General features: G+C 36.7%; 3 protein-coding genes and 1 non-coding gene across 4 annotated transcripts; 2 read left to right on the forward strand and 2 right to left on the reverse strand.

Moving 5' to 3' along the window:
- Positions 1 to 23: 23 nt before the first annotated feature.
- LOC111471026 (protein unc-50 homolog) lies at positions 24 to 5,607 on the forward strand. The gene is made up of 10 exons (XM_023116707.1): positions 24 to 324; positions 1,012 to 1,079; positions 1,208 to 1,233; positions 2,396 to 2,486; positions 2,879 to 2,974; positions 3,732 to 3,800; positions 4,040 to 4,098; positions 4,178 to 4,300; positions 5,043 to 5,114; positions 5,198 to 5,607. Exons 1-10 carry the CDS (start codon positions 235 to 237, stop codon positions 5,260 to 5,262), a joined length of 759 nt encoding a protein of 252 aa, XP_022972475.1. The 5' UTR covers positions 24 to 234; the 3' UTR covers positions 5,263 to 5,607.
- An 830-nt stretch (positions 5,608 to 6,437) lies between these two features.
- Positions 6,438 to 10,981, reverse strand: LOC111470950 (RNA pseudouridine synthase 4, mitochondrial). Its single transcript, XM_023116611.1, has 10 exons — positions 10,582 to 10,981; positions 10,309 to 10,377; positions 10,000 to 10,137; positions 9,850 to 9,897; positions 9,677 to 9,757; positions 9,313 to 9,426; positions 9,071 to 9,178; positions 8,814 to 8,925; positions 7,569 to 7,615; positions 6,438 to 7,468 (listed from the first exon to the last, which is right to left on the reverse strand). The coding sequence occupies exons 1-10, from the start codon at positions 10,942 to 10,944 to the stop codon at positions 7,130 to 7,132; spliced, it is 1,419 nt and encodes a 472-aa protein (XP_022972379.1). The 5' UTR covers positions 10,945 to 10,981; the 3' UTR covers positions 6,438 to 7,129.
- Positions 10,982 to 11,206: 225 nt separating this feature from the next.
- Positions 11,207 to 11,402, forward strand: LOC111471095. The gene has a single exon (XR_002715158.1). It is a non-coding gene; the product is annotated as a U2 spliceosomal RNA (small nuclear RNA).
- Positions 11,403 to 14,743: 3,341 nt separating this feature from the next.
- On the reverse strand, positions 14,744 to 16,356 carry LOC111470948 (putative UDP-glucose glucosyltransferase). Its single transcript, XM_023116609.1, has one exon. It carries the CDS (start codon positions 16,290 to 16,292, stop codon positions 14,814 to 14,816), a length of 1,479 nt encoding a protein of 492 aa, XP_022972377.1. The 5' UTR covers positions 16,293 to 16,356; the 3' UTR covers positions 14,744 to 14,813.
- Between the last annotated feature and the right edge of the window lie 373 nt (positions 16,357 to 16,729).

Raw genomic sequence — 16,729 nt, forward strand, 5'->3', positions numbered from 1 at the left:
ACTTGGGCTAAAATCATTTCTAATGTAACATTTGAAGAGAGAGAGAGAGAGAGAGAGAGAGAGAGAGAGAGAGAGAGATAATTTCCATCTTCCTCGCTCGCTTTCTGAAACTCGTCGACGGAGAAGAGAACAGATCGTCTGTTCGGAAAATTCGCAGATCTCATTGCAAAGAAGTGACTGCAATACTCGACGGTCGCAGGAGAAAGAAGGACGTGCAATTTGAAGCTATTAGAGATGTTGCCTACAGCTTCCAGAGGGCGTTCTTCGGCCTCTACATCTCGAGCTAATTCCATGTATCCACAGTACCTCCGTCGAATTGTCAAGGTTATCTCACTCCTTCATATTATGTCTACTTTCCATTTCTAGCAGATCCGTTCCATATGTTAATCAAACTGCTACTTTTCGCATCTAATTTGTAAACGATTCATCTTCACGGATATGGCTGATGAAGTCTGTATAAAATCATTTGATTTTGTATTATTGTTAATTTGAGGAATTTGTGTGCCTTCATTCTTTTTTTCTCTTCTTTCTCTCAGTGTAGACATTGGAACAGTGTTGTTATAGTTCGTTCTGAAATTTTGTTCTTATTTTGTATTTTAGTTGCGATTCTTCCTACCTGCTTCGTTTTGGTTAGATCATTTGTTGTTCCGTTATTGGTGATTTACTTCACGCTGTTCAAGCACTGTTTGATCCTTGATGTGTTGGGTGTGGTGCCACGTGGATCTTGGCTCTTGTGAATCCAAGCAGTAATAGTTGGATAGTTCAGAGATTGGTCGTGTTTGATGAGAACAAGTTTCAGTTGCCCTCTGGATTTGTAATGTAGTTTATTGCATGCTTTAGCTAGTTCTGTTCTTTTGCAGTTCTTGAAATTGTCATTTTCTTGGTTACAATTAAATTGTTGGAAATTGGCCTCAAAATGAAGCTAATGTTCTTTCAATTTCCTTCTTATGTGATGTTGCTTGCTGGATGCCATTAATTTCATAAGTCATCACTTTATTTGGCTAATTGCAGTGGCAACAAATGGACATCGAATATACATTCTGGCAAATGCTTCATCTATGCACTTCACCAAAAGTTGTGTACGTATTGGTTCTTATTGGCTATTGTCACTCACTAACAGCTGTAGCGTACTCTGTTTCAAGTTTGTTTTTGCCCTTTTTTAATCGTTGCTATTTGGACTTTTGGTGGAATTTTGCTTTGGATGCAGCTATCAGCATACCAAGTATCACAAGCGTAAGTACATCTCCCATCAAAGAGTCCTGTTTTGTTTGTTTGTTTGTTTGTTTGTTTGTGCTGATTGTAATGGTGCTGAAGAACCCATAATTGTACTCACGATTTACGGTCATATGTAATCCAGTTTACAAGTTGTTTAGATATTTTCCAATATGCACTTTTCCCTTTAACAGTGTGTTGATTTCCTCTCATATTTAATCACTACCAACGTAATATGCTACCAGGTGGAGAAAGTGAATTTTTGTCTAAACTCAAAACAATTTCTTTTTCTTAAAAGAATGCAGGGCTTTATACTCAGATTGATACACATGTATTGGATTAGCATGTGTACTTCCGAGGGGAAGATTATTTCTATTTTTTTAAAAAAATGTCTGAAGTCATTGGTGAAATAAGTGATGGAGATATCGGGGTGTATTGTTAAATTTTGGGACACCGTTGCTTAGGCCTCTTACTCTTGCTTGTTAGGATTACCCTTTGGGTGAAGTTATCATCCATCCTAGAACATAAGTTTTAAATTAGTATTTGAAGTTAATATCTAATCTTATTCTAATGGTTAAATTACAAGTTTAGTCTCTAGACTTTCAGATTTATATCTATTTAGCCCCTGAACTCTCTAGTTGAGATGGAGTCAAAGATCTCTCCAACATTGTTATGAGGGAAACAAAATTGACTATATAGGCCATTACATGGGGGTCATATCTAGTGTAGTGTTTAAACCCAAGATCAATATCTTTTCTTTTTAAATGTGATTTTGTCACTATTTTATTTCATATGCACAAAAGTTTATGGGATGTCTATTTTCATCTGGAAATTACAAAAGAAAAAAAAAAAATCGGTTAGCAATCTTGTTTTACTGGCTTAAAGGGAACAATATAACCTTTGAAAGACAGGGTAGAAACCTTATTTATCTTTATGATCTTATCTTGTATACAGAAGCCACATAGAGTAAGCTACATACTTTTTTTGGAACTTTTTTGTATAACCTCCGTTAGCCTTAGTGACCTTCTTCCTTTTGTTATATTTCATGGCATTAATGAAGTTTGTTTCCCTTTCCAAAAGAAAAAAAAAAAGTATCTTAACGATAGATGTAATATGTGTATTATAAAAGCTTTTCATCTGTTAGAACTCAAATGAAAAGTTGTTTGCTATTTTCTTGTGTCAGAAACTAAGAATCAATGGGCACGTGATGATCCTGCTTTTGTTGTGATCTGCAGTCTTCTTTTGGCAATCGCAACTTTGGCTTACTGTGCTGCGTAAGTGTAGCCAATGCTTCTATGCAGTATCTCATCTCTTTGTTGGTTTGTTTTTTAATGAAGCACACGTCCATTAAAGTAGGTCATTTTCTAAATATTTGTGTCTGTTTGTTTGTGTGTGAGTGAGGGAATCTTGAGAAGGTGTACCAGCCTCTTCGTCTCTCACACAAAGAACATATAGGCTTACACTCGTACAAACACCAAAACAGGAGATAAATTGAAAGAAACATGTACACCTATACACTTTATGTGATAGTTGTTTTCTTCTCTCTCGATTGGTTATAATAGGAGTTTTATTTATATATATTATTATAAAGTTGTCTATTAAAAAATCCAGCTAATTTATGCCTTAGTTGTGTTTTCTGATTGTCAAATTTTGTTAATAATTTCAGATATGATCATAGTGCAGCACATGCCACTTTTGTAGTTATTTCAGTACTGCTCTTCCATTTGCTAATAACTGGGGCGATTTTGGCTACTGGTTGTTGGTAAGCTATTTCCATGCTGTGAGTGCATGTTGCTAAATCATTTTGCCAACAAATTATTTTTCTTTGTACCAAGAAATATTCATCATTTGCTATAATCTCGAATGGATCTTACATTCTAGATACGATTATTTGTTCTCTTGACTGTCTTGATTTATACTTGGGACTTGACTCCTCTTAATTAGACGTGCCTTTTTTAATGCTTCCCTGACTTTAATGTCAGATATTTGTTTCTGCACTGAATGAAATAGGCATATGTACAATATGAATGAAAGTTAGAAAACTTTCCCAGAAGGATTCGTCACTTTTCATACATTTTGGTGGATCAAATCTTCTGGATAATGGTTGACATCAGCACTAAGCACATGAGCCACCCTAATTTTTAGAATAATAGATCTATAGTTTTCCTGTTACGTGTGTTGGGCATGAGTTTCAGTAATTATGCGTTCCTTTATCAGCTAAAGAGATGATGTAGCTTCAAACAAAGAATAGTAAATCTAGATCTTTTCTTTTTTCCTTGCTGAGGTCCTCTGGTTCTGATGCAATTTCCTTTCAGATGTCTATGTAAAATTATGTTGAAGTCCCACGTGTAGTTCCTGTCCTTTAACAACCTGTTAATGCTGAATTATCATCACAGTTGACCTCTTGAGCATTTGTATGAAATTTTTCACATTCCTTCAATCTCTATTGTTCAAAATGTTTTTATTACATGCCGACATAATTTATAGTGATCAATTTCATCATTCAAATGTACTTTCAGGTTATTAACAAATTCTTACCTTCGGGAAGAGACACCGGGCAGTCATGTAGTTGAGCAACGGGTTGAGTGGTAAGATCTTTAACTCTCAATTTTAGCTTTACTCAGGATTACTTATAGCTTATTTCAACTTCTGTTAAACATCAGTTTTTAGGACCAAATTATTTTGATGCAGCTTTTAGTTTTGTGTTTCTGGTGGCCTTTAGGGTTTTAATATTCTATTATATTTACGCAATGTCTTCCCGTTGTTCCCTAAAAATTAGTGTATTGACATATGGTTTATTTGTTTGTTTATTTTTCACTGGTTCAAGGCTCTATGCATTTGATGTGCACTGCAATTCTTTCTTCCCAATGTTTGTTTTGCTTTACGGTGAGTATGATAATAGCTTTTGTTTATGTTTTGTTTTCAAACATTTAATTGCGGCTCTGAAGTCCTGGTTTCGTTGCAGTGATCCATTATTTTATATCACCGCTTCTGGTGGCCCATGGCTTCATTCCGTTATTGCTATCAAATTTGCTTTTCATGATTGGGGCTTCGTATTACCACTACGTCAACTTTTTAGGTTATGATGGTAAGCAATATTTTCTTTCATGTTCCTATCAGATCTATATATTTTGTGTCGATTGCATAAATAATGTTATGGAATACTGAACCAGATAGGTCAGAGCCTTTTTCTTTTCATGGCTAGAACTTTTTGGTTCTTTTAGAAATTCAGTTAGGTGCCATTTAGGAAGTCATGCTTTGGATTTTATCTAAAGGTTATTGTATCTACAATATTGAGGTGAGATTAAGTGTGGTTTAGAATGGCTTCTGAGGACTTTTCTTTTTAAAAAAATGATAAAACTTTGTAGAAGTACTTTTAGGAGAAGCATTAGTTAAGTGCTTGTGCCTTTTTGAAGAGTAAAATACTTCTTTAATCATATTTTCAACACAAATTTGAAAATGGACTTTTTAACTATTAAAAGTACTTCCCACCAGAGAAATCGCCTCAAACTCGTTTGATAATCTAATGAGTTAAGGGCGTGGTTGAAGCGTGGGGTGGAGTTAGAAGACAGATTTTAATTCGACAAATGGCCTGTGAATGAGTTGAGTGTAGGCTAAAACTTTTCAGTTTGCAATTGGTGGAGGTGAAAAGAAGTGCTTGTTCCCAACTTTTAGCTCTTCTTAGTCCATAATGGACTCAGTTGAAAGTTTTGTTCAAATTATGTCATATATATTTGGTACGAGAGAAGGTGCATGATTTAGCTATTAATCAATGACACATGTGTTCTAATAAAACAATCCATAAACTGAGACCGTGTGCCCCAATGCAGTACTGCCATTTTTGGAGAAAACCACCGTCTTCCTCTATCCAATTGGCGTGGTCTTTGTCCTTACTCCAATCTGTAAGTCATAACGAAACCTCGAACTCCCATTTTCAGAGCTCTTATGCTTCAATCACATCTCATTTCCCTTTTTTTGCCTGCAGTTATCCTGATTGGATTCAACCCTTCAAGATATTTCATGAATATGTACTTTAGTCAGAACTTATAATCTCTCGATTTACGGAATTCGGCTACAGCTTACCTTGAGGCAGGAGGATTAATAGATCAATGATTTCATCCACGCAAGTCACTAATGACTGCATTTGTTTAGAAATGAGGAAGAGTCCGCGGTGGTTACAGCCTCAGTTGCTAATGAGTGATATCAGGAACTGTAGGGGGTAGGAACTTGGTATCTTGTGCTTCACAGTTGCAAGTGAGGTGACGCGGCTGATTTGTTGATGAAATAGATCTGTTGAATATATTATAATGATTTTTACCTGATACACTTTGTTTGCAGTTTACATAAAAAAACACTTGAAACATTTTTTTAGATCTCTTTCCAGTTGACAAGAAACAACCGTGTTCCCTTTGCCATCTGCTCTGGGAAAAGGATGTCTTATGAAGTACGGATGATAAACAGGTAAATTAGTTACAGACATGACCCATCCCTAATTTTTTATGGCATATGATCATGTTTCAGAATTTTACTCAGTTTTAAATCACAAGGACAGGGAATGGTAAAAGAATCATTATTTTGTTAGATTTTGTTTGGTCTTATTTTGATTCTTACTGGGAATGGCTATATGGGAATTGGAGTATTGCCCTTCACTCCTCTATATGTTTACGATGGATCCATCGGGAACTGGGAAGTTTCAAGTTTGTGTCTATTTTGTCTATAAACTTGGATTTGATGAAGCCTATGGATAAGGAAAATGTAGTTAAGATATGGCAGAGATTTTAAACGTAGGCTAAATTAATACCTCTCTTGTTATCTGTGTCAATGTTACAAAAGTTCTTATAATTTTCAAATTCATACCTCTACTTACAGATATTTTTAAATAAATTTTTTTAAAGCGTATTATTAAAATTTTATTTTAAAAAAAAATGTTAGTATGGACAAGATTTTAAAGGATCTGCGAACAGAATTTTAATAGTGTTTTTTAAATAAAATATTAATAATTATCCAAAATTAATGATAAAGATATTCATAGTAATATTAAAAAATTTTGAAAGTTCAAGAGAGGATCGGGAAGTATGCACATCTAGTGTACCAGTTATAATGCTCACTGTTAAACATTGAGAGTAATACCTACTCTATCTCGTGCAATCCATATACATCTTAACTAGTTGACATAGGCTCCTATGGAAAGTAGTTCCGTGCTATAATAAACATGCATAAATTAGTTATTAGAATCAACTCGAGCATATAACTAGAATGATAAATATTCAATTCTCCTTTACATCGACTTAGTTGAGCTCAAAAAATAAAAAATAAAATCACAGCTTAGATTTGGCAGTGCCTAGACAGTCATGGGATTACTTCTTGCTGGGAAGTTTTCCCTTCTTGCTTCATACCTTATAAAGGGATTCCGACCGAATACAGCAGAAGAACACAGCTATAATGAGTGGCATCGTTTACCTAATAACTTTGGTTAAACTTGCACTGTAGAGCGTTGATGAATCTACAGCCCCAAATAACATGTTTAAAAGATTAAACATCCAGAAACAACCTCAAAAGTATTATTCTGATTGGACGAGACGAGTCATCCAGACTTCTCAAGGCAAAGAATGGGGCTGGCTAAAGAGAATTAGATTCTCGATGATGACAATGGATCCTCTGCTAAGTGTCTAATGGATATGTAAACTTTCAATTTTGTATCTAATAGATCGTGCTTCAGTATCACACAGCCTCTTTGGATTTACGTGGGCGAAGGAGCATCCAACCTAACTCGAGCCATTCCGTCCCTGAGGAGTCATAATCTAGATAACGATTTGCAGTGATCGGGTAAAAGCAATCGCTAAAGGTGAAGGTTTGGGCAGGCAGGATTGTTGAAAGGATGAAAAAGTGGTTGGTCCAGAAAATTTGATGGCAAACTCTAATTATTTATGATATCCCAACTTCTTTGCATGTATGAAGGCAAAGGAGCATCCAACTCCAGACGCTCCAATCTTGAGCAGTCATGATCTAGAGAATCATTATGCAGTGCGCAAGAGACATCTGGTAAAGTCAGATGCTTACAATGAAGGTGTAGGCGAGGGTTGTTTTCTGCAATACTTCCACTTTCAAAGTCAAGACCAAAAGGAAGGGATTGTTTCTTTCCTTGATTCTTGTGGGAATTATGAGGAAATGGTTTCAAGTTTCTATGTGCTTGCCATCCATATTTGTAGTCTCCAACTATAGGTGTTCCTAATGCCTCGGCACAATGAACACGAAGCTGCATTAGACACACACAAGACGAGGTATATTCAGCTAAAAATATGTAGAAAACGAGACTAAAACGTATAGTAATTGGAGCGATAGGGTGCTCGATCTACCTGATGTTTTCTTCCAGTGAGGGGACACAACTCCACCCAAGTGTATCCTGCACGATTGCCTTGTAATAAATGAACATAATCTGATATTTACATGGAAATATTTTAAGATGGTTTATTTAAAACTATTAATTCTCTTAATCAAAATAACCTAGTGCAAAGTGCTTTTTCCTTTACATGTGAGACATTCTTTCAAAAGTCAGTCAAGTAGAGTTATATCTAATTACTTGAGCATAAAGCTGTCTTCTAGCTAATTTGGGTCGGTATTCAACTTTTCTCATTCTCAACTACAGAGAAAGAATGACAATGTGTGTAAAATTTCTCAGTCGTATCTTACTGTAACAACCCAAGCTCACCGCTAGCAGATATTATCCGTTTTAACCCATTACGTATCGGCATCAGCCTCACGGTTTTGACGCGTCTACTAGTGAGAGGTTTTCACAATCTTATAAGGAATGTTTTATTTTCCTCTTCAACCGATATGGGATCTCACAATCCACCCCCTCGAGGGCCAGCGTCCTCGCTGGCACACTGTCTGGTGTCTGGCTATGATACTATTCGTAATAGCCCAAAGCCCACCGCTAGTAGATATTGTCCGCTTTAGTCTGTTACGTATCGTCATCAACCTCACGATTTTAACGCGTCTACTAGTGAGAAGTTTCCACACCCTTATAAGGAATGCTTCGTTTCCCTCTCCAACCGATATGGGATCTCACACCTACCCTCATGATTATAAAAAGACCCTTCCCTTCCCAATCAAATGATCAGATGCAAGCTTTATTAGAAACAAGATCAAGCGATGATCTCATATGCATAAAACAAACAACCCAAGTATTCTAAAGAATGAAAAACTACGAAGTTCATTCTTTTTATGCATGTTCGTATGATGTTGATAGGCCTCAACCTCAATTTTATCTATAAACAGTCTCAGGTGAAGAATTGAGGGCTTCCCGGTCTCCCTCTATTCTCATAAGAGGACTCGATTTCAATGAAATTAGCAAAATATATCTGCCCCACTCAACTAAACAGCTTACATACTTCTCACTGCACCCCCACCTCCCTCCTAACTAGCAACATTCCTTAGGACCCACACACACACACTAATATTTCTCATGTGTAAGCTTTTGTAATTGGGGTCTAACAGATATTCTAGTATGCCTTCACTATTCGGATTAAAAATATGTCTACTGCTTGGAAAATCATATGTGAAACATTAAATGCTTCATGTCAAAAGGGTGAAGTGCAAACCATGATGAGATTTGATCACTTTATATGTAGTAATTGCGTGCTGAAAAGGCATAATAGATTCAGCATTGTCAACGACCATAATTTGCTCAGATCTTCCATCGTCCAACACCATCTGAAACCATTAGAAGCATACATAAATTTCAAGACAACATATAAGGAAAGAAACAGATATCACAAAGAAACCAATGCAAGTGTATGGTTACTCAGTATAAGATAAGACTTTCAAGATAGTTGCTAGAAAGAAATTATACACAAACCTTTACAAGTGGGGCTGTAATCAATCCCTTTGTATGACTTGGAGAACCAATTACAAGTGCCCAATATCTCTTTTGCAAAATCATTTTCTCCCTATCAACATGGTTCGCCTTAAACGCAATGAAAAAATAAAATAATAAAATAATTTATCATGTCAGTTTGAGTGATAGCAATACTTTATTCGGGTCTTTATCTCTATCAGATTTATGTTTCTTAAGAACAGTATAGGTACAGAGAAAAATACATGTTTCGATGCCCCGAGAGTTTTCTCACGGAAGATAGAATGAAGAACTGAAGTACTTGTGGAAGTCCTGCCCATTATCAAGATGCCACTGCTGTCCCTGTCAAGCCTGTGTACCTAGCAATAAGCAAAGCCCATATCTTTGTTTGTAACAAGATAAGGATTTTCAAGTTCAAACTAGAAAGACACCAGCGTCAAAGTTCATCATTTAAAGGTCAAGTTCAAACACCACCAATTAACGCCAAGCACAAAGTACAATACTTCTGACTGAATTCAACATAAAGAAGCAAAACTCTAAAGAATTGGGAAAAAAAATTGATGCTTATGGTTTTTATAACAAAATCTAATATTTCGAAGAAAAACTTACTAGCCGAGGTGGCTCTGAGTAGTCATAACTTAAACAACTGGCAGCCAATTCATCTAAACTTCTTTTGACGCCGATACCACCCTGAATAAACATATTTATTTGCGAGAATTTTGTAAATTTGAAGACCATGACTACTCAAAAGGACCAATCAATGGTACGAGTTGAATGCATACCTGTACGGGCAAGCCAGGAGGTTTATTGATAGCAAGTATAGCTGGATCCTGACACAATAAAAAAGCGTCACAAGCAGCAGAAGGAACTAACAGTTCTTAATTGCAACAATCGGGAAACAACAGAGGGAAAAAACAGTGAAAAGTGAAAACCTTATATAAAACTAGACTATGAATGAATTTCTTTTCTTCTTTATTGCAACAATCCGGAGCTCTCTCTGTAGGAAATACTTGAACGGAGATGGGGAGGCAAAGTTTATCACCTATGTTCAGAATGTCATTGGCTGCCACCTTGCAATAACTTCAAAATGTTAGTAACAAGTTAAGGAAGTTTTCTTCCATGTGGAAAGCACGATAATAACCATCTTCAATGCTTAGCAGCGTACATAATGAAACGTTCACAAAATCAGAATATAAACATAGCAATTAATATCAATCGAAGTAGAGAAAATAACTGCTCACTCTTTTAAGTTGGTCTCGAGCTTCCAAATTACATTCAGAATTTTCAATCATAGAAGACCCTCTTCGAACCTGAAAGATATCAAAAGGAAAAGATTCATTAAACTGAGTAACATGCTAAAATTTAACAATGAAAACGAAATCTGACAATGCTAATCACCACATTAACATTCAGTTGCATGCATTAATGACATTTCGAGATCTTATTTGATCTAGCTTGACTGATCATTCAATTGCAAGAATTAACATAGGATTAAGTGAAATTGAGGATGAAACCTTTCTTAGTCGAAATAGCTTCTGCACAAGGCTCCTCGGAAGCTCCGGGCAGCAGCGGAACACCCATTTCAGGGCGGTGATTGCCGTGGTGGAAGTTTCTGCTTCGGATTGAGCTCCTCCGTTCATTATGCGATTACCTAAAGCCGAGCCGTTTACAGTCGCAGTAAATGGAGGCAACGTGAACCATCTATTGCTTCCCTTCTCATTTTTCTGTTCGGATACTGTTTCGGTGGCGTTACTCAAGGCGAAGGTGGACTTCCGCTCACAAAAAATTGAGAAATGGAGGCTTTCTCCGCCGGGAGCGGCGGAAGATGGGAAAGAACGTCGGATAACAGAGCGACGGAGGAGTGCCGGAAGTACCATGGCGGGGGCGTCAAAGGAGGAGGAAACTAACACACAAAACAAGGGGTTTCATATTTAGACTGAAAACAAAAAAAATGGGCCGAAGGTATATTGCCTACAAGGCCCATCTTGACGTCACTGGGCCGAATGGCATAAATTTTTAGGCCCACATTGGAAGTGTGCTTGAAGAGAATAATTTAAAAGTTTGTCCCACATCGAAAAGCGTTGTTGAAGCGTGTACCATATGGCACTATAAAATGAGCCGTCAACCACGAAGCAATGCATACCTTTCTCGGCCTTTTGGCTAAGATCAAGTGTAGTATCTGTTCTTATCAGTTTAATATCTGATACGTGGGCCATCGGCCCACATGATGTTAAATTAATTTTTTATGGGTGAAGGCCCATCACAGTAGCTTGCTGCTGGGGTCTTCGAGCGTCGCCCTTGTGTTGCACTATAGCATGGGCCAGGCGCACCCCTCCAAGCCCAGTTCAAATATTGTTTACCCCTTAGTTGTAGTTAATATTTGTGAATAATGTATTAAATAAGTATCTTAGTTGCTATACAGTATCCATAATAATTATGCAAGTATCTTTTCATAAATTCGAATGCTTTATTTCATTGGCCCGACTTCAGTTGAACGGTCTCGGTCTCTGTGCGACTTGTCTTCGTAGCTTGTCTTCCAGTCTCTGTGCGACTTGGGTTTGTCTCTCTTTATGAACTCACTCAGGTTTTTTATGAACTCGCTCCACCAACCAACTATGTAGTTAGTGGCAATATGGGTCAAAGTAGGGTGCCTTCGGGAACGCAGGACACAGGTGGTGCATGATTGCTAAGTCCCGCAACAAGCGCAACCCTCATGTTTAGTTGCCGACCATTGAGGTTGGAACCCTCAGCAGACTGCCAATGATGATAAGTCGGAGGAAGGTGAGGATGACGTCAAGTCATCATGCCCCTTATGCCCTGGGATTGGGTCAAAGTAGACAAGTTTCATCAAATTACAAATAGTATCAAAGCTAGACAATAAGCATTACAGGCAGTGTACCAGCAAGTTGCAAATAGTATCAGAGCTAGACAGCAAGCCGTGTGCGAGTGAGAACATTGAACCCCCAAAGAGGGTAAATCTAATAAGCAGTGTGCCAATGAGAATGTTGGACCTCGTCAACAGGCAGTGTACCAGCAAGTTGCAAATAGTATCAGAGCTAGACAACAAGCCGTTTGCGAGTGAGAACGTTGGACCCCGTCAACAGGCAGTGTACGAGCAAGTTGCAAATAGTATCAAAGCTAGACAGCAAGTCGTGTGCGAGTGAGAACATTGAACCCCTAAAGGGGGTAAATTGTTAGATCCTATATTGGTTATAGAGGAAAACGGAACAATATAAAGGTGTAGAAACATCTCTATAATAAACGCGTTTTAAAACTGCAAAACTGACGACGGGTAACAGACATTGTCTCTCTAACTAATCAAGAGTAGATTATCTAGATAAAGGTGTAGAAACATCTGCTAGCTCTTATTTAGTATGACTCAGACTCAACTACAACTCAAATTCTGGTCCTATACTCGAGATAATTATCTCTGTTTTCATGTTCTTATCTCTTGCCTTTCCGGGTTCATTTAGAAGATTTGGAGGCTGTTTATGAATGTTCATCACAATTGAAATAGATATCTATTTCCAAGGCTCCTACCAGCTGCGTTCTTGAATCATGCACTGCGTGGGTCAGGAAGTGAGGTACCCATTTGTGTTCATCTCGTTCGCCCATAGCCACACCCACAACAACTCCTTTCGTCTTGTCAACCTGTCTTCGGCTTGGCTCCCTCACCCACCTTTCATGCACGCTGCCCAACACTATTCAGAAACAGTCCAACTATTTTCATTTATTTCGATCAAATAAAGTTTTATATACGAATTTATTTCAACAATGTACAAATTAATAACTGAATAATAACTTTGATACCCATTATTTTTAGAAATTTATCAATTTCATGTCCTAAAGTCTTTTATATCTTTTGTGTTAATATATCGTATAGTTTATAATATATTATGTTTACTTATGTGAATATCCTAAAATTACTAGAAAAATACATTGTTAAAGAAAATAGAAAAGAAAACCAAAACTATTGTAGTAATAAATTCATTCCTGACACAGAAATATTCTATCACATTTTCTACCATTATTATTCGATCACCTATATTTAATGCATACGAGGTATATCGTGTTGACAAAAAAAAATATATGCATTTAATTTTTTCAGCTAAGTACATTGTACTATAATGTCCTATAATATTATGTTTTTTTAGTTGAATTTGTTAAAATATTTTTTTTTTATAAAAATTAGACTCAAAAATAAAAATGGTCAGTTAAAAAGATTCTTTAAAATAAATATTTTTTAAAAAATAAAAATTATCATGAGTGGTTCAAAATGGAAATGGAAAAGACTTGTGTGTCCCGTCCAATGAATATCTCTAGCCTTAAATCAAAGTCGACAAGCTTTTCGAGGTAGGTCTCTACCTCGAAAAGAAGCTATTATCCATTATTTCCTTCGTCCATATTAAAACGCTTTCTCCTAAGTTCTTTATATTGTTTTATCCGATTGGAATATCATCACTAGTCCAATAGAGTCAAGTCCAAGAAGATTTAGATTTGTTAGGTCTACATTGCGTAGCCTCAAATACCCCTCCACCCTACCTACGAAATCCAAAAAGTATTCTACACAGTGTCTTGTATTATCTTATCGATTGATCTTAATAAAGAGTACGAGTGTTTTTCACAGAGAGTTGTGTTCAACATATCCATTATCAATATACTTATAAATAAGAGAGTTTGATATCGATATTGAGGATTATTCAATATCTCAAATATCTTTTGTAAATGATGGATTAAAATATTCATTGATATATCCGACTGCTATATCTATGAGTCGTTAACATTATAAAATCGTATAAATTGATACTTCTATTTTATAATAAAAATAATTGAAATATAAGAAACAAAAAATTAATATTCTTATTCACTTACCCAGTGTAAAAATAATTACAAATTGTTAATAAATAATTTATTGAAACAAATAAAAATTCTAAATTTTATCTAAAATAAATAAAATATATGTTTTTTATTAATTTACACTGTGGAAATAAATAAGAATATTAATTTTTATCTTAAATAAATATTAATTCTAAATTTTAAATATTTAAAAGGGCAGAAGCTAAAATGAATCTCAAATTGCAATAAATATTTTAACAAATATAAATATGAGTTTTAGAATCATATTTCTTAAAAAAAATGAAAATAAAACAACAAAAAAATACAAATATTATCAAATAATTTCTCTATATTTCTAATATTAAAAGTATTTAGCCTATGATATTTTATGTTATATTTAATGATCCTATATTTTTTTAATATTTATTATTATGTCTAATAAAAAATTAAATTATAAAAAGAATTAAAGATTTTAATTCTTAGTCTTTTTTATTTATTTTTATTTTTTTTATCAAAGCTAATAAAACTAATGGTGATTTGATTTTTAAAAAATATAAAATAATTAAATTTATTCTACATGAAATCAATTTTTATATTTAATATAACATTCAACTTTCCATTTAAGTTAATACATACAAAATTAATAATTTAAAATTTGTTTACACAATAAAAAAAAATTTAAAAAGCTTTCAAAATTCAAAAACTTATTTACTCAAATTTCAACCCAATGCAAAAAAATAATAATAATAATTAAAAAATAACAAATAAATATTTTTGAGATAACCTTTACCTTTATTAAAAACAAAATTTGAATAAATTATCTAAAAAAGAGTTTTGCGATAATTAATTTTTTTTTTAATAAACTAATTTATTGTGTGCCAAAAAATGGCATATAAAAATAACATAAAATCTAATTGTCAGTACGGACGCACAGGCTTGCCTGGGGCTTGATTACGGTACCTGATCGCTTCCTGATCTCGCCGACGAGCTCATCGATATGAGTCTCAGAGGAGCCGCCCTCCGCCGCTGCCTTCTCCGCCGCCTTCTTCCACTTCAAGGCGTTTTCCCGAAGCTCCTCCGCCTTAGGCCCAACAATGGCGTCCCTCAAGCACTTCTCAAACTCATCTCTCAGAACCAGTCTCTTCTCCGTCACGCCACGTGTCAGCCGGAGCCCAACCCCAAACTGCTCCACCAAGAACTTGGCGTTAGTCACCTGATCTCCCCACTGCGGAAGCACCACCATAGGCACGCCGGTGCTCAGAGCCTCCACCGACGAGTTCCATCCACAGTGAGTAACAAAACAAGCAATGGAAGGATGAAACAGAACTCTCTGCTGTGGACTCCATTTCACAATCTTAGCTCTCTCCCCTGCTTTCTCCAAAAACCCATCTGGAAGAACATGCGATTTCAGCCCCAAACAATCCGCCATGTCCTTCATCAATGGCTTCATGACCCACAAGAATGAAAACCCAGAATTACAGAGCGCGTGAGCCATTTCCTCGACTTGGGTTTGGCTCAAATGAACAATGCTTCCAAACGAGATATAAACAACCGATTTCTCTGGCTTTGAATCAAGCCACTCGAAGCAGTCGTCCGCCTTCAAGAAATCGCCGGAGAGAGACCCTTTTTCGTCGGAGAGTTTTAGCGTCTGAAACAGAGGACCAATCGGAATAACAGAGCATATCGTCGACATATGATCGATGACGTCTTTTTCAAGTTCCTCGAAAGTATCCATCAAAATACAAAATGGGACAGAGACGTTTCTAAATTGCTGCAAAATGGACCGACCAATGGCCTTGTACTCGCCGTATGGGTGCAAGAAGCTTGGGATTTCATCGTGTTTCAGCAGAGGCAGAGAGGGTATTTCAACATCACAGAACGGATCAGATTCGGAAGGGAAATTCAGGGTTTTACGAGAAAAATGATAATAAACGGAGAAAACAGAGCAAGATTGAACCCAGAGAACAGAACAGGGGATTCCGAACTCATTAGCCACATCGCAGACCCACGGAACAAATGGGTTTCCGATGAGACAAGAAACCGGCCGATTCTCAGCGGCGCGGTCTTTGAGCGTTTGCGACAGCGCCGCCTTGCCGGTGAGCTCGAGCTGCGGCAGATATAGGTCCAAGTCTCTGCGTCGGAGGTCATCGTTCTCCCAGCCGTCGTTCCAAAAATGGAAGTCGATGAAACCGTCGCCGAAGGGGTAACGTTGGTCGGCGATGCTTCCGGCGTTTCTGAGGCAGTGGCCGAAGTCGAGGGTGGTGGCGATGGTGATGTGAAGGCCTTTGGAAGCGAGCTTTTTGCCGAGCCGAAGCGTGGGGTTCATGTGGCCTTGGCCGGGGAAGGTGACCAGGAAGACATGGCAAGGGGGTTGGGTCTCGGCCGGCATTTCTCTGAGCTTGAAAAATGGGCAGTGGATGAGGTGAAGGGGAAGGCGTCAGTGGTGCTTTATAACCATCGTGTTCCACACCTACTCACTCCTTACCAACCCCAACCCCAACCCTCTAGGTCCAAATGTAACATAAAGTTAGAAACATTTTGGATAATTTTACGTGCATTAAAGTGAAAAGGTTGGTATGTATGTATGAAAGTGATTCAGATCTATCATTAAGAGTGATGCACATCTCGATGAAAAAAGAAAAAGATGTAGAACCTCAAACCTGATTTTAGTTCAAATGTAGTTATGTTCTTATACGAGGCAATAAAATAGTTATGGTAGAGTTGGATAATTTATTAGTTTTCTATTTCTTATTCCGACTATCGTATTTGTCTTAATCTAACTTAAGGGCTACGAAAGAAAAATATCATGAACGCATCTACCCTAGT

Source organism: Cucurbita maxima, unplaced genomic scaffold (assembly GCF_002738345.1).
Source record: "Cucurbita maxima cultivar Rimu unplaced genomic scaffold, Cmax_1.0 Cma_Scf00048, whole genome shotgun sequence".
NCBI lineage: Eukaryota > Viridiplantae > Streptophyta > Magnoliopsida > Cucurbitales > Cucurbitaceae > Cucurbita > Cucurbita maxima.

Bases quoted from the DNA above. Each gene is read 5' to 3' on its own strand.
- LOC111471026 (XM_023116707.1), top strand. From the start codon at position 235: ATGTTGCCTACAGCTTCCAGAGGGCGTTCTTCGGCCTCTACATCTCGA. The intron at 1,080-1,207 runs GTACGTATTGGT...CTTTGGATGCAG, and splicing joins TGCACTTCACCAAAAGTTGT to CTATCAGCATACCAAGTATC. The intron at 2,975-3,731 runs GTAAGCTATTTC...ATGTACTTTCAG, and splicing joins ATTTTGGCTACTGGTTGTTG to GTTATTAACAAATTCTTACC.
- LOC111470948 (XM_023116609.1), bottom strand. From the start codon at position 16,292: ATGCCGGCCGAGACCCAACCCCCTTGCCATGTCTTCCTGGTCACCTTC.
- LOC111470950 (XM_023116611.1), bottom strand. From the start codon at position 10,944: ATGGTACTTCCGGCACTCCTCCGTCGCTCTGTTATCCGACGTTCTTTC. The intron at 9,898-9,999 runs GTTTTCACTTTT...TTATTGTGTCAG, and splicing joins ATAGTCTAGTTTTATATAAG to GATCCAGCTATACTTGCTAT. The intron at 9,758-9,849 runs GTATGCATTCAA...ATGTTTATTCAG, and splicing joins CTCCTGGCTTGCCCGTACAG to GGTGGTATCGGCGTCAAAAG.